We start from the raw sequence: 25,069 nt of genomic DNA on the forward strand, positions 1-25,069 counted from the left end.
ATTGCCTCTTTAGCATTGGGGAGGCAGTGGGTACGTGGGACCCCACAGTCATCAGCTGCATGGGCTGGATTATCCAAAGTTCACCCCAGCCCTTTTTTGTTCTTCAGTTTGTGTCTGTGCAGTCTTGGGGACTTTATAAACATTGTACAGTTCTGCAGCCACTACTGGGAGTTATAAATTGGAAGATAAATATCTGCTCACAGTTTGTTTTTCTCTCTGCTCTTAGCTTTGTCCCAGAACTTTGAGGGCCAGGAAAGCTGTAGTTAATTATGTGTTACACTCGGTTGTGTTGGGTTTCACTGACCTTAGTGTGCTGGCCTCATAGCTCTGTCCTTTATGTCACAGCTCTTCGTGGGGGTAATTGGCTCCACCCCGGCTGGATGACTGTACCTGCCTTGCTGGCACCCCCTTACAGGAAGTAAAAGGCCTCCTCTGGGCAGACGTCCACTGTGAGGGGAGCACAGTTCTGGGGCTCTCTGCAGTCTCTATTTAGCAGTTGCAGAAGCCTCTGCTGGGCTTGTCGTGTTTTCCTTTTGGTGTGACTCACTAACGGTAGCACACTCTGTGGAAGGGGGCTATAAATTGTAAATTGATATGAAGTAATAATTGGAAGAATGATCAGACTCCATTTTTATGCCCCTCTGGGGAAAACACGTGTCAGGAATCACTGAAGCAGAAGGCAACCGAGGGGTTTTTTCAGCCGGCTTTCCAGTGTCAGTGCTGCAGTGCTTCCATCCTGATTAGAGAGGAGAGAAGCCAAATTCGGCAGGAGGCGGCCAACAGACCTAGTATCTGCTTGCCACCTTTTGCTCCAAAAAGCCCTGCCGCAGAGAGTTGCCATGGCAGCAGGAGGCAATTTAATGGCAAAGGCTCATCTCTAGAGCAGCACGCTGCTGGTACTCCAGCCTTCTCCTCTCTGGCCTTCAACCCAAGAGGCTGGTTATACCAGGGCATCACTGTGTTGTGGCCATTTGAAAGGATGTTGTCTAATGGAGTAGAACTGTAAGATGTGCCCGAGTCTGAGGATGGCTGATCTTCCATCGCCTGCCTGTCCCTGGTGTATAGCCCTTTGATGTCCTATCCTGTAGTCCACCTTCTCAGATTATTTGCAGTTCCTTAAATATGCTCTTTCATGCTTCTGTGCTTTTACTCTGCTTCGAGTGTTCCCTTCCCCATCTGTCTGGAAAATTCCCAGTTACTTTTCAAAATGTGGCTTAGCCACTGCCTCCTGCTTTGTGATGCTTCCTCTAGCCCCACATCCTCTGCAGAATTACGCTGTTTCCTCTGCTATCCCCATTTTGCCGCAGCTCACACGGTTCTGAGATGACTGTGTATTTTTGTCTTTTCTTCTCTAGTTACTTGCATTTAAGAACAGTTTGTGTGTGTGTGTGTGTGTGAATTTCCTATCCCCAGGACCTAGCCCAGGAGCGGGCACATAGTAAACACTTATAATGTATGCTGAGTAAATGCAGTTTTCATATCAACCTTTTTTAAAAGTTTATATAACGTCTTATTTTGGTCTGTGCTGGGTCTTCATTGCTGCACGTGGGCTTTCTCTAGCTGCGACACATGGGCTTCTCATTGCGGCGGCCTCTCCTGTTGCAGAGCATGGCCTCTGTAGTGGTGATGCACGGGCTTCGTTGCTTGGCAGCATGTGGGATCCCCGTGGGCCAGGGATGGAACCTGTGTCTCTTGCGTTGGCAGATGGATTCTCAACCAGTGGACCACCAGAGAAGTCCCACATCAGCCTACTGAACCCTTGTCACGGGGGTGTTGCATACCATTCAGCCAACAGCACCATCACGTCCAAGTGGGGCTTCCCCTGTTTTGGGATTCCAGAGGATTCACTGATTTGATGGCTCTGTAACTCACTCGCCATTGCATCTCTTCTCACTTTCCAGTTTGAATTGGAATAGCAGCTGTGAAGAGAGCAACAACCTGGGAGTCAGTCTCCCCAGGGCTCATGTCCACGTAGCCTTTAGTTAGTTGCCCAGCTTGTAAGTCTCAGTTAACTTATTGTTGAATTAGGATGTGTGAGGACAGCCCTGCATGGTCAATCTTACTGTTTCATTAGGAAAGTGACAGCAAAATGGAGGTTTAAACTAGGTTTGAATCTTCTGTGGCATCTTTGTCTGCACCAGATTGTTCGCTGTTCACCTTCTTTTTCTGAGTAAGGCTTTGGAGGTCACCGCTTTCTGTGTCTTTTGTCCCTTTTCTTGCACTTTCCTGTGTTAATGCCCCTTCCTTGGCCTCCGAGCCCCATTTTCATCTTTGGTGCATCTGTTCCCTCAAGTTCACTGTGTAGATAGATATTTTATTTAGGTATCTCTCCTTTCTTGCCCTTTAGGGATCCCTTGCTATTGTATTTCAAGAATTTCCGTTTTAAATGACTTTTTCTCTCCTTTGATAATTCCCAGAAATGACCTCAATCGTAATATATATTTATCTGTCTTAACCCACTGTCCTCTCTAATGTTTGCATTATAGTTCAGTTTGAACATTTTTTTCCCTTCCCCTGACTTTTAAGTTCAAAGCTTGCTCTGGCCGCTTTACAATTCTCTTTGCAAATGTGTTCTCCTCTGGGTCATGTGATCATGCTGTGCGCGTGTTGTATAGGCCAGTGCCTGCAGGTGTCTGGGCTGTTTCATTTGTGCAGTATTTTTCTCTTGGTGCTCCTCTTCTCTCATCCCCACTTTTGCTATTTTAGTCATTCCAGCTCCTCTAAAGAATGGAAAGCGCATATCAAGCTGTTTTTAAGGCATTACTAGGTGTAGTAAAAGATTCACTAAGGATAGCAATGAAAATTTGCTTTTAACGTAATTTTATAACTTATCTTTGACAGTGATTCTCCATCCTGAAAGGATGGGGCATAGGAGCCAAGGCACATAATTAGAGTTACCAAAGATGCTTTCTCAAAATTCATCTGCCTCATCCTCATCCCACCCATTTGCCTGGTGGCAGATGGAAGTAGGCAGTTTAAAGAAATCTTTCTAGAATATTTTATAGCTTTTTACCTGGTATCTCCTGCCTCCTCTTGGTTGAAAAACACTCATCTGCTAATTTGTTATAAAAATCTGCCAGTGCCATGCTTATTTGAGAGTTGGTTATTTTTTTCATTTCAGAAAGATAAAATTGCCACATATAGTTCATTTTGTTTGAAGTGAAAACTGAAACGAATGTAAGGATTTATTTACCAGGCTAAGGGCATTTTCAAATTGAAAGGCACAGAAGTGCAGTTTTAATCAATCCCTAAATTTGTGTGTTTAATACATACACTTTTCCTCCTCTGTGAATATTCAATTAAATACCAATTAGTTAAAATATAATTACTTATAGACATGTTGCCATGGATTGGATGAACTTCAGAATGCTGGCAACAATGTTGAGAGTTAATATAGAACAGTTACAATTATCAGTTGTATTTGTGAGAAATATTTTAAGAGTAGAGCAGATTGGAAGTAGAGTTGAACTCAGAATCAGAAGAACTGTGTTGGATTTCATAACTCTGTCATCTACCTGCTAGCTCTCCTGGACCATCTAGTTAGTCCCTAAGGTTAAGGTCTCTATCTCATCAAGTTGGCATGAGGATCAAATAAAGTCATTAACGTGGAGTTCCCAGCACCCAGACATTGATAGAATCTAAATCTAAGGCCTAAACATCATTTTAAACATTGCGTTTATACATGTTGTGTGTATATGCATTTGAATATGGGGAATGTGTAGGGAATTATGTTTATTATGTTCTTAGACTATGGACCTTGGTGGCTTTTGAGTTTAATGATGTGTGTATATATGTGAATATATTTCCTGAGGATACCATTTAAAATTATTTTGTTTATATTAAATATAACTTTCTATTGAAGTTATATAAAGTTCTATTGAAGCATATCCTTCTGAAACATATACACAGGGTAAAAAATGTGCAATGTTAATATTACAGTGTTGTAGTCATTGTAGAATTCTTCTTTCTCTCTTAATATTTTTCCCTTGTGCTAGATCAGTTCTGGAGACCTGCTTAGTTCTTATCAAGGCTAATGCCCTAGCAGTCATGAATACACCTACACAGATTTTTCTTCCAGTGAAAGCTAAATACTAGTATGGTAGTCCTGTTTTTATGTCTGAATCAGAGAAGTGTTGAATTTAGTGCCTTACTATGAAATGTAAAATTTGTGAAAGGCAAGCCAGTTCTTAATGATATGAATTACAAGCATATACTATATATTAAATGCTTTATGTACACTGTCAATAACATTATGACAAACTAAAAAATATGTGGTATGCAGTATATAGGTAAGGAAACTGAGGCTCAGAAGGATAAATATATTCCCAAAGGTCAGAGAACTGTTAAGAAAGAAAACCAGAAAGTAAGCTCAGATTGATCTGATCCAGGTGTGGTGTAAAGCTGCTGCCGAGTATGAATCAAGGGAGTGTGCTTTAAGATATAAAAAGATTGAGAATAAAGTGAGCACACTTCTGGCCTTGGAGGGGGACAGAAATTTGCAGGATGATCAGACAAGTCATCTGTTCTGAAGAAGCTGTAAAAGGCACTGTCATTGACCCAGCGTAGGCTCAGCTATCGGTAAGACCCTAGAAACCTCTGACTTTCTCTCCTTTCCCCCAAGGTGTTTTTTTTTTTTTTTTTTTTTTTTACTGTCTTGAGATTCTCCAGATATTTCTTAAGGTGTTCATCGCTTATAACCATACGATTAACTTCTCTACCCCACCCCAGTTCTACTGTCCATCCCACCCAGCACCCCAAGCACACACATAGAAACACACAACAGGATTGTGTAAGGATAAATGATAAATGATAGGTATTTAAAGGATGCAATGTAGTGTCTGGTACATAGTAATTACTCAATAAATGTTGGCTATTATTTCCATGTTAATAGTATTATTATTAGTGGTGGTGGTTGTTGTGGGTGGTAGTAAGTGATTCAGTGGTTCTAGAATGCCTTTCTCAAGGCCCGGCATGTTCTCTGCCCAGGGGCTGGCTTTGAGCAGTTCACTGTACCAGGTCTCAGGCGTCGGCACCTGTAAGGTAAGATATACAAGACAGACGGAGGGAGAGTTCATAAGGGAATAGTTGTCTACACGCAAAGATTGCCAGGGAGTTTTTTCTGTGCACTAGATCAGACAGTGAATCCATTTCCAGGCCACATCTTTCTTCCTGACTTCTTTCCTTTAATCTATGTAGAATATTAATGGTATTTGAGTCACTAACAGAGATACAAAAAAAATTTTTTTTTTTTAGTTTTGTGATTTGTAGCTTATACTTAACCTTTACATGACTTAACCTTATACTCAACCCTTTACATTATCCATTTGAACACAGATATTGACTTTTGCTTTTCAGTTTTTCTGACTCTTGTATTTGGTTGTATTTCCTGATTTGAATCATATTTTGTAAACAACAGAGGTTCACAGTGTGGGAAAGGTTGTTGGAAGATACATTATTTTATAAAACTTTCCATGGACCCAGTAGAGTAGAACCCAAGGCTGGAGGTTTTTTAACACTTATCTTGGGAGAAGATATCCCAACTTGTAGTCTTTTCCTGGATCAATAATATTCTTTGCTTATCTCAGCTAAGAGGGTTTGGCTGTTACTTTCTTTTTGGGTAAAGAAATGTTTTAGTGTAATTTCTAATTAATTTTCTCTTTCCTAAAATATAAATGTACAGGAAACACAAAGGATAATTTAGGATTTTGGAGTTATTTTGTTTATATGAAATGGACCTTTTTAGTAAACAACATTTATTATAGTTATCTCAACTCAAGAGTAATGTGCATTCGTTCTAGAAAATGAGAATTCTAAAAAGTAGAAGAAAAAAATTAAAATCACTTTATTCTAACACCCAGAGATGACTGTAGTTGAATTATTGGTGTATTTTCCTCTAGTATGCATTCAATTTTATTAAATTTTATAATGCATTTTTACAATTATATATTCTTTAGCTCAAGTTTATATATCTTTTTTTAAACTTTTTTACTAACATTCAGATGAATCAAAGAAACAAAACAGAGGACATGAACCTGTATCCTCTAGTGTAGAAGAGTGACAATATAATATGAACAGGAAATAATATTTTAAAAACAGCCCTAGGGCAATTAATTAATTACTTAGAAAATTAAAGTAACATCTTTTCCCTCTTTTCCATACACCAAAATGTATCTGTGAAACATTTGATACAATGGGAATGAGGAGCTACTTTTTGGAAGCATAAGTAATGGTAAGTAATAGGGAGCATAAAGTAGTAAGCTAATCACACAGATAAAAAAGATTTGATGACAAAGATAGAAAACTGTTTCAAAATGACAACTGGCAAATCATTGGAAATACTTGTATCAGCCTTAACAAAAATTTAATACTCTTAATATACAGAGTTTTTTTTAATCATTTAGTGGTTAGTAGAACACCTCCATTTTAAAAACAAACAAAAGGTATAAAAAATTTTGAAACCACAAGTGAACAATATGAAATAACATTTAGACTCACCAGAAATGCAGCTAAAACAGTAAGGTGTTATTCCCCCTACCCCCTTTTATTTTTTGACATTGCTGCTTGGCTTGTGGGATCTTAGTTCCCAGACCAGGGATTGAACACAGGCCCTTGGCAGTGAAAATGTGGAGTCCTAACTACTAGACCTACAGGCAATTCTCTCTCTCTCTTTTTCTTTTTCTCTTTTAAATTGAAGGATAATTCATCTACTACACGATGTTAGTTCCAGGTGTACACCATAGTGATTTGTTATTTCCTACATTACAAGATGTACACCATGATAAGTAGTTACCATCTATCACCATACAAGATATTACAATATTCTGTTCTCCATGCTGTACATTTCATTCCTATGATTCTTTTTTTTTTTTTAATAACTGGAAGTTGAGTGTAACTTTTAATCTCCCTCACCTATTTCACTCATCCCTTGCCTCCCCAAGCCCTTCTGGGAAGCACCTGTTTGTTCCCTGTTTCTGTAAGTCTGTTTCTGTTTTGTTATATTTGTTCAGTTGTTTCATTTTTTATGTTCTACATGTAAGTGAAATCATATGATATTTGTTTTTCTCTGTCTGACTTATTTCACTTACTGTAATACCCTCTAGGTCTCTTCATGTTGTCACAACTGGCAAGATTTCATTTTTTTTTATGGCTGAGTAATATTGCATTATACATACATGCACATCTTCTTTATCCATTTATCTCTTGATGAACACTTAGGTTGCTTCTGTATCTTGGTTATTGTGAATAATGCTGTATGAAACATGGCGGTATATATGTTTTTCAGTTCTCCAGTTCTTTGGACACTTAATCCAAAGAGCGGACTCACTGGAAATGAGCCTGTTGCTGGGAAAGATTGAAGGCAAAAAGAAGAGGGCCAGCAGAGGATAAGATGGTTAGATAGCGTCATTGACCAAATGGACATGAGTTTGAGCAAACTTCAGGAGATAGTAAAGGACAGGAAAGCCTGACTTGCTACAGTCCATAGGGTGTGTAAAATAAACAAATGGTACTACATGAATGGTACTATTATAAAGAATTGGACACAGCTTAGCAACTGAACAGCAATATCTTTTTGAATTAGTGTTTTAGTTTTCTTTGGGAAAAAATACCCAGAAGTGTGAAATTGCTGGATTGTACAGGTGGTACAGTGGTAAAGAATCCACCTGCCAATGCACGAGACACAGACTCGATCCCTGGATCGGGAAGATCGCTTAGAGTAGGAAGTGGCAATCTGTTCCAATATTCTTGCCTGGAAAATTCCATGGACAGAGCAGCCCAATGGGCTACAGTCCATGGGATCAAAAAGAGTCAGAAACTACTGAGCACACACACAGTAGTTCTATTTTTAGTTTTTCTGAAGTACCTCAGTACTGTTTCCCATTGTGGCTGTACCAATTTATATTCCCAGTAATAGAACATGAGGGTTACCTTTTCTTCACATCCCGGCCAAAACTTGTTACTTGCTGTATTTCTAATAATATCCATTCTGACAGGTGTGAGGTGATATCTTATTATGGTTTTGATTTTTGTTTCACTGATGATTAGTGATATTGAGCATCTTTTTATGTTCATACTGCCCACCTGTATTTCTTGAGAAAGTGTCTGTTCTGCTCCTCTGCCCATTTTTTAATTGAGTTGTTTGTTTTTCTGATGTTGAGTTATATGAGTTTGTTGTATATTTTGGATATTAGCCCCTTTTTGGACATATCATTTGCAAATATCTTCTCCCATTCAATAACTGGACTTTTCATTTCATTGATAGGTCCTTTGCTGTGCAAAAGCTTCTAAGTTTCATGTAGTACCATTAGTTTATTTTTGCTTCTGTTTCCCTTGCTTGAGGAGACAGATCCAAGAAATTGCTAAGATGAATGTCTAAGAGCATATTGCCTATCTTTTCTTTTAGTAATTTTATGGTTTCAGACTTTACATTTAAGTCTTTAATCAATTATGAGATTATTTTTTATATGGTGTGAGGAAGTAGGTCAGTTTGGATTTTTTGCCTGTGGCTGTCCAGTTTTCCTAACATGATTTATGGAAAAGACTGTCTTTTCCTCACTGTGTATTCTTGTCTTCTTTGTCATAGATTTATTGATCATGAGTGCATGGGTTTATTTCTGGCTCTATTCTGTTGCATTGTTCTGTTTTTGCACCACATAAGTTTGATTACCTTAGCTTTGTAGTACACTTTGAAATGAGAGAGCATGATACCTCCAGCTTTGTTCTTCTTTCTCAGATTGTTTTGGCTATTTGTGGCTTTGTTGTTTCCATACAGATTTTAGAATTATCTGTTGTAATTCTGTGAAAAATACCATTGAATCTATAGATTGTGTTGGGGAGTATGGTAATTTTAACAGTAGTAGTTCTTACAGTCCATGAGTGCATGTGTGTGCACACTCAGTTGTGTCTGACTCTTTGTGACCCCATGGACTGTAGCCCACTAGGCTTCTCTGTCCATAGAATTTTCCAGGCAAGAATACCAGAGTGGGTTGCCATTTCCTCCTCCAGGGGATCTTCCTGACCCAGGGATCGAACCAGCATCTCTTGTGTCTCCTGCACTAGCAGGTGGATTTTTTTTTTTTTAAACCAGCTGCATCACCTGGGTATGATGTATGTATCCATTTGTTTACATCATGTTCAGTTTCTTTCATCACTGTCTTAGAGTTTTCTGAATGTAGCTCTCTTACTTTCTTGGGTTAGATTTATTCCTAGGGCTTTTTTTTTTTTTTAATTCAATTGTAAACGGCTTGTTTTCTTAATTTCTCATTCTGATAGCTTGTTGTTAGTATATAGAAACACAGCAGATTTTTGTATATTAATTTTGTTATCTAGTTATGTTACTGAACTCATTGATGTGTTCTAATAGTTTTTGGTGACATCTTTAGGATTTACTGTACATAGTTTTAAGTCATATGCTAGCAACAATAGGTTTACATCTTCCTTTCTAGTTTGGATTCCTTTTATTTCTTTTTCTTGTCTGATTTCTGTAGTAGGACTTCCAATACTATGTTGAATAAAGTCACAAGAGTGGGCACCCTTGTCTTGTTCCTGATTTTAGAGGTACTGCTTTCAGCTTTACACCGTTGAGTGTGATGTTAGCTGCAAATTTGTTGTAAATGGCCTTTATTATATTTGAGGTATGTTCCCTCTATGCCCACTTTATTGACAGTTTTTATCACAATTCGGTGGTGAATTTTGCCCAAAGTTTTTTTCCACATCTATTGAGATGACCATGTGATTTTTATTTTTCAATTTGTTAATGTGGTATATTACATTGGTTGATTTAGCAATGTTAAATCATCCTTGCATCCCCAGGATAAGTGCCATTTGATCATTTTAAATTTAAAATCATCTTTTAAATGTATTGAATTCAGTTTGCTGATATTTCTGTTGAGAAATTTTGCATCCATCAGTGTTACTGGCTTGTAATTTTCTTTTTTTGTGATGTCTTTGTCTAGCTTTGTTATCAGAGTGATGCTGGCCTCATAGAATGACTTTGGAAGCATTCTTTCCTTTTCAGTTTTTGCTATAACTTGAGCAGAGTAGGTGTTAATTCTTCTTTAAGTGTTTGGTAGAATTCACCTGTGAAGCTGTCTGGTCCTGGACTTTGGTTTGTTGGGAGTTTTTTGATTACTTATTCAATTTCCTTACTGGTAATCAGTGTATTCTTATTTTCTGTTTCTTCCTGATTCAGTCTTGTGAGATTGTATGTTTCTAGGAATTTATGCATTTTCTAGATTGCATTTTATTGTCATATAATTGTTCATAGTAATCTGTTGTGACCCTTGGTATTTCTGTGGTGTTGGTTGTAACTTTCTCTCATTTCTGATTTTATTTACTTGGGCCTTCTCTTTTTTCCTGATGAGTCTGGCTTAAAAGCTTATCAGTTTTGTTTGTCTTTTCAAAGAACCCATACTTTTTTTCATTGACCATTTCTATCATTTTTTATCACTTTTATTTTTGCTCTGACCTTTATTCTTTCTTTCCTCTTATTAACTTTGCGTTTTGTTTGTTCTTCTTTTCCCAGTTCCTGTAGGTGTATGGTCGGGCTTCTTATTTGAAATTTCTTAAACTTCCTGAGGCAAACTTGAATCACTATAAACTTTCCTCCTAGAGCTACTCTTGCCGCACGCCATAGATTTTGTTTTTTTTTTTTTTTTTTTATGCCATAGATTTTGAATTGTTGTATTTCTGTATATTTCTCATTTGTCTCCAGGTATATTTACATTTCCTCTTTGAGTTCAACCCATTTGTGGGTTGCCTGCCGAGAGGTGTGGATCTGGCCTGTGCCGTGTCTCCATTGCCTGTTTAGTAGCGTATTGTCTACCCGCCACATGTTTGTGAGTTTTGCAGTTTTGTTTTTTTTGTAGTTGATTTCTGGTTTCAATACTACTATGGCCAGAAAAGGTGCTTGATATGATTTCAGTCTTCCTAGATTTATCGAGATTTGCCTTATGGCCTAGCATGTGGCCCATCTGAGACTTCGTTCTATGTGCACTCGAAAAGAAAGTGTATTCTGCTGCTTTTGGATAGAATGGTCTCTATATATTAGTTAAGTTCTGATTGAATGTGTCATTTAAGGCCAGTGTTTCCTTATTGACTTTTGGTCCATTGATCAGTAGAGTGTTAAAGTCCCTACTATTATTGTGTTACTGTCAATTTCTCTCAATGTCTACTAATATTTGCTTCTTGTGTTTAAGTATTGGGTACCTTGTAAAGTCACTCAATCATGTCCGCTTCTTGGTGACCCCATATGGACTGCAGCATGCCAGGCTTCCCTATCCTTCACTATCTCCCTGAGTTTGGTCAGACTCATGTCCGTTGAATCAGTGATGCCATCCAACCATCTCATCCTCTGTTGTCCCCTCTCCTCCTGCCTTCAGTCTTTCCCAGTATCAGGGTCTTTTCCAATGTGTTGGCTCTTCACATCAGGTGGCCAAAGTATTGGAGCTTCAGTTTTAGCATCAGTCCTTCCAGTGAATATTCAGAGTTGATTTCCTTTAGGATTGACTGGTTTGATCTCCTTGCTGTCCAAGGGACTCTCAAGAGTCTTCTCCAGCACCACAGTTCAAAAGCATAAATTCTTCAGTGTTCAACCTTCTTTATGGTCCAACTCTCACAGCCATACATGACTACTGGAAAAATCATCACTTTGACTCCACAGACCTTTGTCAGCAAAGTAATGTCTCTGTTTTTTAATACACTGTCTAGGTTTGTCATAGCTTTTCTTCCAAGGAGCAAGTGTCTTTTAATGTCATGGCTGCAGTTACTGTGTACAATGATTTTGAAGCCCAAGAAAATATTCTGCCACTGTTAACATTTTTTCCCCAAAATATGTATGTTGGGTACCTGTATATTTGCAATTGTTATATCTGCTTCTTGGATCAATCCCTGATCATTATGTAATATGCTTCTTTGTTTCTTGCTACAGTCTTTGTTTTAAAGTCCATTTTGTCTGTTCTAAGTATTGCTACTCCAGGTTTCTTTTTTTTTTTTTTCCAGGTTTCTTTTTGTTTCCATTTGCATGCATTCCCTTTTTCCATTCCCTCACTTTATCTGTCTTTAAATCTGTCTTTAGATCTGAAGTGCTCCTTTGTAGGCAGCATTTATATGGGGTTTTGTGAGGTTTTGTGTGTGTCCTTTAAGACTCCCCTGTGCACAAACCCTGCTCATCTTCAATGCTAGATATTCTGGAGGCTTGTTTTCCTGGTGCAGAGTCCCTGGACTGAGGGCCCATTATGGGGCTTGGATCCTTCTCTCCTTGAGCAGAACTTCTGCAGTTGTGATTATTCTCCCATTTGTGAGTTGCCTACCCAGGGGTGTGGATCTTGCCTGTACCATTTCTCCGCCCCTCTGTTCATCTCATTGTGATTCCTTCTTTATATCTTTAGTTGTGGAAAATCTTTTCTGCTAGTCATCAGGTCATTCTCATCAATAGTTGCTCTGTAAATACTTGTCATTTTGGTGTGCCCACATGAGGAGATAAGTTCAGTGTCTTCTTAGTCATCTTGGCTACCCTTGTATATATTTGTTCATTTTTATAATGATGTGCTTTATATATGATTATGTATTCATTAAAGTTTATGTATAAAGTATAATTCATGTTATATAGCAGTAATTTGGGGGGTACAATTTGTCAAAAAAAGAAAACTAAAGCTAGTTATTTTTTTAGAAAACCTAAAATAGTTCATTTCTGATTACAAAATACACATTACAAAACTTTAAATATTAGAAAAATAGATCATTGAAAATGAGTTCTGTAGTTCCTCCATCCCTACTATTAAGAGTATATTTATAAGCAGTTACTTTTTTTTTTTTAAATCACTGTGTGATTAGATTTATGAAATGTTTGTTCATGTATGATTAAATTTGTGAAGTAGAATGTAATGAGATGTTCTTTGCTCTTAGGTTTATTCAAATATGCAGTGAACCAGACTATGTTTTGTGAAATAATATCTCAACATTTTTCTTCATGCTTTAGGTATGTATTCTTTTTGGATCCATGCAATCTGGACTTGATAAACCGGAAGATCAAGTCTGTAGCACTGTGTGTAGCAGCATGTCCAAGACAAGAACTGAAAACCATAAGTGATGTTCAGAAGTTTGCAGAGATAAATGGTGAGACATTAGGCTTTCCAAGTCTATAGCACAGTCACTGTTAAATATTATGTTTTTGCCTTTCAATATGAATTTGTCCTAGCATTAAATAAATCATCATAGAACCTTAGAAAGAAAAAGAAAAGTGAAGATACTTTTGGACTTCCTTGCTATAAATTATTATAGTCACTTAGGGAGCTTGTTGAAACACCAGATTACTGGGCCCTGCCCAGGGAAATTCTGACTGAGTAGGTCTTTGGGTCCTGAAAATTTGTATTTTTTACAAATGTTTCAGGTGATTTTGATGTAGCCTGTATGAGTATTTGGGAAATATTAGACTACTGTATGGGAAATTTGGTTCCCCCCCGCCCTAAGTATAGGTTCAAAGTATTTCAATTAGTTCATTTTTTATCTCTGGATGTAATATGTAATAATAGGAAATATGAAAAGTTCAGAAAAATATAATGAAGTCAAAAAACTTCCACCATTTTTCAGTGTGTTAATTGTATATATAATTTTGTGTTTTGCTTTTTTAATTAGACATTATGTCTTAACCATTTTTCGAAGAAATAAGTTATGAGAAACCTTGAGCTTAAATATTTGGGAATTCCCTGAGAAAACAAGAGTATTCAATTTCCTGAACTCTAGCTTTCTTCTCCTAGGTTGCTAATCTCCATGTGCCCTCCTCAGCTCCATATGACTCACAGCAGTTCTCTTCAGAGAATGTTGTTTTTTTTAAAACCTCTCTTCAAGGAAGTCTGCATAGTGATAGTCCCTCAAGCTTGTATTTTCCCATGAAGTTTCATGTTTGTATTTTGTGTGCGTGAATCCGGAGAGTTGCCTTTGTCCTGCCCACATTCACAGGCTAGTTCTCGCCTTGAACAAGAGCTGACTCAGGCACCCACTACTGGTGTCACTTCTGACTGGTTGGAGAAATAGCCCGGGAACATAACTGTACATACATCAGCCTGGTTCTAGAGTTTAGAGTGTTTCAGATGGAGGTGCTGGCCTTCTGAGGGAGCAGGATGGAGGCTTCCAGACCAATGGTATTCCTGTCCGTCAGCATCAGATAGTAGGAAGAGCATGGGACTGATTTGGATCTGGATTCTAATTCTGCTTCTGTCACTGACTGGCTCTGTAATGAAGGACAGAAGGTATAGCCTGTCTGAGCCTAGACTTACTCATCTGAGACAATGTAGATTTCAAATAATGCCCTCTCTTAGGTCGGACTGAGGATTAAATGAGATGATGCATGAAGAGTACTGGGTACTTGGTGGGCACTGAATAAACAGTTACCAACTACTTTTTTAAGATCTCATTCTCTTATACATATATTGATTTGCTGAGTCTAATACCAGGACTGTCAGCTCTATCATCAGGTTTCAGGGACAAGTGAGTTATTCCTTAAGGGCTTTCCTAAAATATCAGACAGTGTGGGCATATATAGTGTACTCTGAGAGGTAGTATCATTGAATGGTTAATTGTATAGACTCTGGAACCAGATTGCCTGGGTTCAGATGTTGGTCCTGCTACTTATTATCTATGAGACCCTGGGCAAGTTACTCAGTCTCTCCATGCCTCAATTTCCCCATCTATGAAACAGGTGTATCTGTACCTGAAGTGCCTCATAGAATTGTTATGAGGAGTTAATACATGAAAAATGATTAGAACGGTGTTGGACAAATATAACTTGTTTTAAAAAAAGGATTGGCTACTGCTGTTACATCATCATTGTTATTATTCTACCAATGGAATGTAATACTTTTCCTGTCTCCAAACTCTAACTTCTACTGAACTTACATACTGCTGCCGTGTTAATACTCCTTATTAATCTCCTATTCAGAAATCAATGGTAACAAGATAAAATCAAAGTCTATGGGTCTTACCCTGGCATTCAAAACTATAATCTAGTATTGAACTATTTTCTAACATGTTCTCTTGGACCTACTGGGTGTAAGTCTTGGTCCTTGATCCTGACATATCGTCTGGAAGGCCAGAAGAGAGCTAGTTCCTTGTTGGCTGTATTGCCTGCTGTGGTGATCCAGAGGGAAGATGCTCCAGGATGCCGAGTTTTCATGCTTTGTTTCTAGACCCCTGTCCTTATAAGTGAATATGATACTGAGTATGGCCTTAACAGGGCTTGTTAAGAAGCCCCTTCCAGTGAGTTTTGTGGCTTTGTATTACCAATAGTATCTTGCACAAAGTTCTTGCTCAGGAGTGTTAATGAATAAACATTATTTTAGAAAACAAACCTCTTAGATTGGTGCCTAGTGATAAAGGCACCCTTAGGCTTTTGAGGCAGCTGTTTGCAAAATAAGTTAGCAGATTAGGCATTTAAAAAAGTAACAATGTCAACATCAAAAAGCACAGCAGAGGAGGTTGGAGAAGATAATAATTTAAAAACATAAATAGAAAACTATAAAATTGCAATCAAGAGGGAGCCTTTTTTGTAGGGGCCTAAGCACTTTAATTTTAAAAGTATCCCTAAGTTGAAATTTCTGAATTTCTTAAAAGAATCTATATTGTTTTTTGGATTGGTGACCTAAAGCTGGAGGTACAGGTTGATTTGGAAGGAGCAGATAATTTTTATTGTTAGCTGTGTCCATTTGCTATTACATCTCTATTTCTGTTAGAAAATACACAGTTCTTGACCTCAAATATATATCTCTTAGTCATTAACTTCAGAGATGTGTATCTTTAAAAGATATATAGATTTAAATGGGAACTTTCTGACTCTGTAAAAGAATTGTTAAAAGTCCATGAAAGAGCTCTAATGTATGAGAAAACTGCATAGCTCGTAGAAGAAGACATAAGAGAAAGCTTTCTGATACTGGATTTGGCAATAATTTCTTGGATGTGAACCAGAAGCGCACGCAACAAAAGAAAATGTAGATAAATTGAACTCATCAAAATTTAAAACTTCCATGAGTCAAACACACAATCAACAGAACGAAAGGGAACCCGTGGAATAGGAGAAAACATTTGCAAATCTTGTATCTGTTAGGGGGTTAATGTCCAGAATGTGTAAAGAACTCCTACAACTCAACAACAAGAAAAAACCACAACCTAATTAAAAAACAAGCAAAGGACTTGCATAGACACTTATGCAAAAAAAGTGTGTGAGTGGCCAATAACAAGGATATGAAAAGAGACTAAATGAACATCACTATCATAAGGGAAATGCAAATCGAAACCACAATGAGATACCACCTCATACCCACTGGGGTGGCTACTATAAATACAAAAACCCAGAATGTAGCAAATGTTGGTGAGGATGTGGAGAAATTGGAAGTCTTGTGCACCATTGGTAGGAATGTAAAATAGTGCGTCTGCTGTGTAAAACAATATGAGGTTCCTCAAAAATTAGAAAATGGAACCAGGAGGATCTCTAGGACAGTGAAAATGCTTTGTATGATACTATAATAATGGATACACGTCATTATACATTTTTCCATGCCCATATAAGGAATGTAGTATCCCTTATAATCAACAAAAAGAGTCCGAAATGCAGTATCTGGGTGCAGCCTCAAAAATGACAAAATGATCTTGGTTCATTTCCAAGGCAAGCCATTCAACATCACAGTAATCCAAGTCTATGCCCCTACCACCAATGCCAAAGAGGCTGAAATTGATCAGTTCTATGAAGACCTCGAGGACCTCCTAGAACTAACACCAAAAAAAAAAAAAAGATGTTGTATTCATCATTGAGGATTGGAATGCAAAAGTAGGAAGTCAAGAGATACCTGGAGTTACAGGCAAGTTTGGCCTTGGAGAACAAAATGAAGTAGGGCAAAGGCTCACTGAATTCTGCCAAGGGAATGTACTGGTCATAGCAAATACCCCTTTTCAAAAACACAAGAGACGACTTTACACATGGACATCACCAAATGGCCAATGAAGTCAAATTGATTACATTTTTTTGTAGCCGAAGATGGAGAAGCTGAATAAGACCTGGAGCTGACTATGGCTCAGATTATCAGCTTCTCATAGCAAAATTCAGGCTTAAACTAAAGAAAGCGAGGGAAACCACTAGGCCAGTCAGGTACAACTTAAATCAAATCCCCTATGAATATGCAGTGAAGGTAACAGATTCAAGAGATTAGAACTTGTAAACAGTATGGTTGAAGAACTATGGACAGAAGTCTGTAATATCGTGCAGGAGGCAGTGAACAGAGCCCTCCCAAAGAAAAGGAAAAGCAAGAAGGCCAAGTGATTATCTGAGGAGGTTTTACAATTAGCTAAAGAAAGAAGAGGAAAAAAAAAAAAGAGAAGCGAAAAGCAAGGGAGAAAGGGAAAGGCATAGCCAACTAAACGCAGATTTCCAAAGAACAGCACAGAAAGATAAGAAGGCCTTCTTCAATGAACAGTGTATTAAACTTGAAGAAAACAACAGAAGGGGAAAGACTATAGAGATCTCTTCAGGAAAATTGGAGATATCAAGTGAACATTTTGCCCAAAAATGGGCACAATAAAGTACATAAATGGTAGAGACCTAGTAGACTCTGAAAAAATCAAGAAGAGATGGAAAGAATACACAGAAGAACTGTGTAAAAAAGATCCAGATGAACGGGATGACTACTATGGTGTGGTCAGCCACCCAGAGCCAGACATTCTGTAGTACGAAGTCAAACGGGCCTTAGGAAGCACTTCTGTTAATAAGGCTAGTAGATGCTACAGAATTCCAGTATAACTATTCAGAACCCTAAAGGATGATGCCATCACGGTGTTGCATTCAATATGTCAGCAAATCTGGAAGACCCAGAAGTGGCCACAGGACTGGAAAAGGTCAATCCTCATTCCAGTTCCCAAGGAGGGTAGTACTAAAGAATGTGCTAAACATCAGACACTTGCACTCATCTCCCATGTAAGATCATGCTTAAAATCTTGCATGCTAGGCTTCAGCATTATGCAAACCAAGAACTTCCAGATGTCCAATCTGGATTTAGAAAAGGAAGAGGAACCAGAGATCAAATTGCCAACATTCACTGGATCATAGAGAAAGCAAGAGAATTCCAAAAACACCATTTACCTCTGTTTCATCGACTGTGCCAAAGCCTTTGACTGTATGGATCATAATAAACTGGCAAGCTCCTAAAGAGATGGAATATGAGACCATCTTACCTGTCTCCTGAGAAAACCTTTATGGGGGGTCAAGAAGCAACAGTTAGAACCTTGTTTGGAACAACTGATTCCTTCAAGATTGAGAAAGGAGTACAACAGGGCTCTCTGCTGTCACCCTGTCATTTATATGCTGAGAACATCATGAGAAATGCTGGGCTGAATGAATTGCAAGCTGGAATCAAGATAGATGAGAGAAATATCAACAGCCTCAGATATGCTGATGATACCACTCTAATGGCAGAAAGTGAAGAGGAACTAAAGAGCCTCTTGATGAGGGTGGAGGAGGAGAGTGAAGGAGCTGGCTTAAAACTAAATATTAAAAAAAAACTAAGATCATGGCATCTGGACCCATTACTTCATGGCAAGTAGAGGGGGACAAGGTGGAAGTATTAACAGATTTCCTTTTCTTGGGCTCTAAAATCACTGTGGATGGTGACTGCAGCCATGAAATCAGAAGTCGTTTCCTTCTTGACAGGAAAGAACAAACCTAGACAGTGTGTTGCAAAGCAGAGACTTTACTCTGCTGACAAAGGTACAGATAGTCAAGGCTGTGGTCTTCCCAGTGGTCACGTATGGTTGTGAGAACTGGACCATAAAGAAGGCGGAGTGCCAAAGAATTGATGCCTTCTAACTATGGTGCTGGAGAAGATTCCTGAGGGTCCCTTAAACAGCAAGGAGATCAAGCCAGTCAATCTTAAGGGAAATCGACCCTGAATACTCATTGGAAGGACTGATGCTGAAACTGAAACTCTTGTGTTTTGGTCATATGATGCAAACTGACTCATTGGAAAAGTCCCTGATACTGGGAAAGATTGAGGGCAGAAGAAGAGGGCGTCAGAGGATGAGCTGGCTGAATGGGCATCACCAATGCAATGAACATGAACTTGGATAGACTTTGGGAGGTGGTGAGGGACAGAAAGGTCTGGCATGCTGCAGTCCATGGGGATGCAAAGAGTCGGATATGACTGGACAACAACAGAATGTAAAGCACAATGATGAACTCTAATGTAAACTCTGGACTTTGGGGTGCTTATGATTTGTCAGTGTAGGTTTATCAGTTGTATCAAACATACCATTCTGGTGGGACACTGTTGATAATGGTGGAGGCTAGGCATATGTGGGGGTGTGAGGTTTATGGGAAATCTCTGTACCTTCTTCTCTTTGCTGAGAACCTAAAACTGCTCTTAAAAAAATTGTCTTGGAGAAAAAGAGATTGCTATATTGCTATCTGACCCAAAAGTTCCACTTTTAGAAGAACTGACAACAGGATATCAAAGAGATACTTGCACACTCATGTTCGTTGCAGCCTTATGCTGCCAAGAGGTAGAAGCAACCTAAATTTCCATTGACAGATGAATGGATAAAGAAAATGTGGTATATACATACAGGGGAATACCAGTCAGCCTTAAAAAATGAGGAAATCCTGCCATATACTATACTGTGTATGAAGCTTGAGGATATTATGCCAGGTGAAGTAAGGCAGCCACAGAAAGACGAATGCTGCATGATTACACTTAGATGAAGTACTCAGTAGTCAGGGGCTTTCCTGGTGGCTCAGTGGTGGAGTCCGCTTGCCAATGCAGGAGGCTGGTTCAGTCCCTGATCTCAGAGGATCCCACATGCTGGAAAGCAGCTTAGCCCATGTGCCACAACTAGTGAAAGCACCTACTGAGCCCATGTGCAGCAACTGCTGAAGCACATGTGCCCTAGAGCCCACGCTACACAACAAGAGAAGCAACTAGAGAGTAGCCCCTGCTTGCTGCAACTGGAGAAAAGCCCGCGCAGCAGTGAATGCCCAGCACAGCCATAAACAAATAAAGTTATAAATAAATAAATAGTCAGACTCTTTAAAGGTAAAATGGTGGTTGTGAGAGCTGAGGGGGATGGGAAACGGGGAGATGATGGGTATGTATGTTGTTGTTTAGTCGCTAAGTCGTGTCTGACTCTACGACCCCGTGGGCTGGAGCCCACCAGGCTCCTCTGTCCATGGGATTCTCCAGACAAGAGTCCTGGAGTGGGTTGCCATTTCCTTCTCCAGGGGATCTTCCCAACCCGGGAATCGAACCCATGTCTCCTGCGTTGGCAGGCGGATTCTTTACCACTGAGCCACCTGGGAAGCCCAGCACAGCCATAAATAAATAAATACAATTATAAATAAATAGTCAGACTCTTGAAAGGTAAAATGGTGGTTGTGAAGGCTAAGGGGGATGGGAAATGGGGAGATGATGTTGGATGGGTATAGAATTTCAATTTTGCAAGATGAAAAAATTCTAGAGCTCTGTTGCACAGCAACTACCATACACTTTTAAAAAAATGCTTACTATGGTACATTTTATGTTAATATTTTCATCAGAATTTTTTTTTAAAAGAAAGGAAATTCTGACACATGCTGCAGTATGGATGGACCTTGAGGATATTAGGTTAAATGAAATAAGCCAGTTACAAAAGGACAGATACTGTATGAGTCCCCTTATTAAATGGGATACTTAGAGTGGTCAAATCCACAAGGGCAGAAGGTGGACTGGTAGTTTCTGGGAGCTGTGGGGAGTGAGAAATGGGAAGTTACTGATTTCTACATGAAGAGTTTCAGTTTTGCAAGATGAAGAGATCTGGAGATGGATGATGGTAATGATTGCACAATAATGTACTTAATGAAAACTTAGTGTATGTATGTAGTGAATGTATTTACATTTTCTTTTTTTGTGTGTGTGTGAATGTATTTAATGCTACTGAAATCTGCACTTAGAAATGGTTAAGATGGTAAAATTTTTGTTATGTGTATTTTACCATAATTTAAAAGTTTATGAAAGAGAGAAGAATCCTGTTTGGGGTAGTAACTTTTTCAATGATAATTTAAAAACTTATTTTAAAATGAAAGGTAAAATAACATTTTTTCTTACCAAAAGGAAAAGATAATATAAATCCTTTCCAGAATTTTAAGTTTCCATGACAACATCTGAAGGTACTTTTTAGCACTTAACCATCCATTCATGTGAACTTTTATTACCTTTACAAATTATTTGAAATCAGTATAAGGAAAAGCTCTTAGTTCCTGTAGTATTGTAAGAAATGCATTTATCAGGCAAATGATAGTTCTCCCATTCTTTGTTTCTTTTAGACAAGAAAGAGGAGTTGTTTTCTTGGACACTTAAGTTTGTGGAGTACTTCTGTCAAATATGTCTGACTAGAATAGAAAGCTTGGAAGAAATAGCTGAAAATTAGATTAATTATGTAGAGATACTGTCATTTTACAGGGAGCTTTAAAAGACAGATTTCAGATGAATATAAAAGTATGTTTTTGTACATCAGTTGGTTGATAGGTGTATAAATGTGTATTTCGTTATTTGGGGCCGTAGCTTATACAGACACAAATATCATAAATACGTGATGCTAGAGAATAAAACCATTGAACAATTGCCTTTAGAAATCAGAGGTACCAGATACCATCAGGGTTCAGCGTTAAACTTCGTTGGTGCTTTCTTTATCATCTTGCTGCAGTGATGCAGGAGTTTCCTGGAGGCAGAATCATGCTCTATTTATCTCTGAATACCCAAGCCCTAATATAGGATCTCACATAGCAATGATTCGTGTTTTTTTGAAAGAATAATAGACTGAATGTCCCTCTTCATCTCTGTTGCCACTTAATAATTATTTCTCATTCTCTTAACACATTATCCTTTGCCTCAACTCTGTATCCAGGTGAGTTGCCACCAGCAGGTAAACCGTTTAGCTTCAGTCTAACTAGAATTGCTGTGAAATCAGTTCTTTTTATTCATCTCTAAATAATTCATCTTATTCATTTATTTGTCTCTCTTATACATACACTCCAAGTGAATATTCATGCTTTTCTTTTCTTAAGTCCTCTTTTTCTTCCTCTTTCCTAACCGTATGCTCTACGGAAGAAACGAAAACCATCTGGTGAGAGCGCCCATCGGAGGTCTTATTTTTCAGCAGAGCATGAATTCGTCAACTTTCCTTCCCTACAGTTTCTGATGAACAAGTTCCTTTCTTGCTTTATTATCATTATTTTGAAAAACTCGGTAATGTATACATTGTAGCAGGGGGAAGGCGTCTCCCTCCCTCTGACCCTAACTTCAACTTTACATGAAGCTTTGATCTCAGCCCAGCCAGATCATCCGCTGGGCTCAAACCACGACAGATGGTGAAGGGAAGGGAAGACGATACCTGCTCAGACGTTCTTCCTCATCCTCTCCCTCTTCTGACTCTGGTCCTACCACCGCCTCTGGTCCATGGTCCACCGTTCTCTTTACTCCCTCGTCCCTGATGTTCAGCATGGGCCTTTGAGTCTGAATAGGCACATCAGACCGAAACTCTGTGTTTTGCTTCAGCATCTTTGTGATCCCTGTTTGTGCTGGGCACAGTGACGTGTGCCATGCTCATGCTTTGCCTGTCATTTTATTCTTTCCACATACTGTCTAAATTCTAAACAAAGGTTTAGAAATGAGGATAACCTGTAAATTGAGGGCTGACTGCCTGTTCTCAGTTGGTGCTAGTATTTTACATGGAATTCCTTATTATTCCTTGTATTGCTCTTATCAAACTGTTGTATCAGCATTATTGTGTTTCCCCTAACACTGTAGTAAAATGGCCAATTTCTTATTTTTCTTTTGTGTCCCATTTATAGCACTCCTATTTAAGAGTTCTTCTTCAATGTACTGTATCTTGTATAAGTTCAGAGAGCTTTATGACCTGCCATTTGGGCCATGTTCACATTTTGAGGTGAGCCTTGCAGTTTGGTACTTTCAGTGATCATTGCTGAAAATCGTGAGAGAGTATGTGATCCATTCAGATAAAATATGTGAATACTAACAAGCCTTTTGATTATTGTTATCTAGTTGGTGAGTGTAGAGTTAGTATGAATAGACAATCAGATTATTGTTTGCCTTTTCTTCTTTACCAGTCAGTTACACTATAACTTAAACCACAGAGTTAGTATGGATTCTTTTTTTTTTTTTTTTAACTTTTATTGGAGTATAGTTGCTTAGTATGGATTCTTTTTGGCCACAATATATCAAAAGATTGGTTGTCATTTATAAATGAGTGAAATGAACAACTGTAGCAACTGATTTAATTGCCTCCAAATCAGAGATCATCAAGGGACACTTGACTGTTAAAAAGAGGGGGAAATTCTTAAATTTAGTAATATAATTCTAAGTAATTACTTTATTCAACAAATAATTAATTAGTACCCATTAAATATGTAACAGAAAGACAAAAACAAGGTATAGTCACCATGTGTAAGGAACTTGCATTAGACAGTCAAGCTTCTCTTTATCCTCTGCAGTACCTAGTCAGAGTCTTGTACAAAGATGGCCAAAGTTAATTCCCTCGGCAGATATTTATTGTGTACCTAGTATGTGCCTGTAGTGATCACAGATGCCATATCTCCAGCTAGTTAATAGTGCTTCTTGAAAATTGCAAATATGTCCATCCTTTTTATTGGTTAGTAGAAATGGAAATTGGAAAATTGTCTCGCTCTTTTCTGGCAAATAAATGCAGAATGCTTTCCTACTTAGAAAGGAATTAAATTCACTGAACTCACATTCATGTCATTTGTTCTTAATAACAAAAACTTCTGCATTGAAAGATTTTCTTTTTTGTTAACTACAATTTTCTAAGCCATGTGTTTTAAGGACTGTTTTTTTTCCTCTTGGTGTATCCTGCAAATGTTATTGAGATAGTAAATCAAACAAAATTTTAAAATAAAAATTAGCCTCCAATGCCAACTCTTTATTTTAAAAAATTTGATGTTGTAGACTAGTATTTCTTAACTAAGGGTGATTTTTGCACCTGCCACAGCCACCTCCTCTGCCTCCCCCATCCAGGATGTTTAGTAGTGTCAGGAGACGGTTTTGGTTTTCACAGTTGGTGAGAGGTTACAAGGAGGCTGCCGGCATCTAGTGGGCAGAGACCAGGGCTGCTGATAAACATCCTGCAAATGCGCAAGACAGCTCCCTATAACCGAGAACTGCCTGAGAATTGTGTTAATACCAAGGTTTAGAAATCCTGTTTTAGATAGTATACATTGTAGTGAATGTTGAAGCGTATATCATTATATATAACATGTAACACCGAAGTATAAGAGATTAAAATAATTCTTTGTTGTTGTTGTTGCTAATCAGGATGTCTGTTTTATTCAACAGATGGCTCTTGAATGCTGTGTGCCAGGAAATAGAAATTCCAGATATTTTGAAGGCATAAGGTTCCAGTTCTCAAAGAGCTCATGTTCTAAAGATAGAAATGATATGTAAACTAAAAAATTATAAAATAAATATGTGTTTTATAATACAGCTAAGAAGTAAATAGCTTTGCTTGGGTGCATTGACGGAGGGGGTAAAGCTTGTAATTTGTAGACATTCTCCTCAAACTTGAACACTCTTTCAGATGCTAGTTAAGAAAGGACAGCTGAAGCAGAGGGAATAGCTTGTGAAAAAGCCTGGAAGCTTGAGAAACCGCAAGAATTACAAGTAGTTTGTTAATGAGCCTGGGGTTTTAGGTAGAGGCCTGCCCTAGGAGGGCCTTGAAGCCAAGGAGTCTGGAATTTGTCCTGAGGGCAGAGGTGTAATAAACTAATCCTAAATTTACAGAAATCATTCTGAAGGTTGTATGCAAGATGGAGGTAAGAAACCCTCTGAGAGAGTAGTTTAACTGACCCAATAAGACATCATGATGGTCTGAAATAACATAGATCTAGGACTTCCCTGGTGGCTCAGTGGTGAAGAATCCGCCTGCTAACGCAAGGGACACAGGTTCGATCTGAGAAGATCCTACGTGCTGCAGGGCAGCTGAGCCTGTGGGCACAGGTACCGAGCCTATGCCCAGCAGCCACTAAAGC

At 38.4% G+C, this 25,069-nt stretch overlaps 1 protein-coding gene across 3 annotated transcripts in view; it reads left to right on the forward strand.

Annotated features, from left to right (window-relative positions):
- Positions 1-25,069, forward strand: part of SLC44A1 (solute carrier family 44 member 1) — a 212,851-nt gene that overhangs the window by 87,110 nt on the left and 100,672 nt on the right. For all 3 annotated transcript variants that reach the window (XM_043452950.1, XM_043452948.1, XM_043452947.1), the window contains exon 4: positions 12,977-13,113. In XM_043452950.1, the coding sequence (XP_043308885.1) occupies positions 12,977-13,113 (137 nt within the window). The remainder of the gene's footprint in view (positions 1-12,976; positions 13,114-25,069) is intronic.

This window comes from Cervus canadensis, chromosome 30 (assembly GCF_019320065.1).
Source record: "Cervus canadensis isolate Bull #8, Minnesota chromosome 30, ASM1932006v1, whole genome shotgun sequence".
Lineage (NCBI taxonomy): Eukaryota > Metazoa > Chordata > Mammalia > Artiodactyla > Cervidae > Cervus > Cervus canadensis.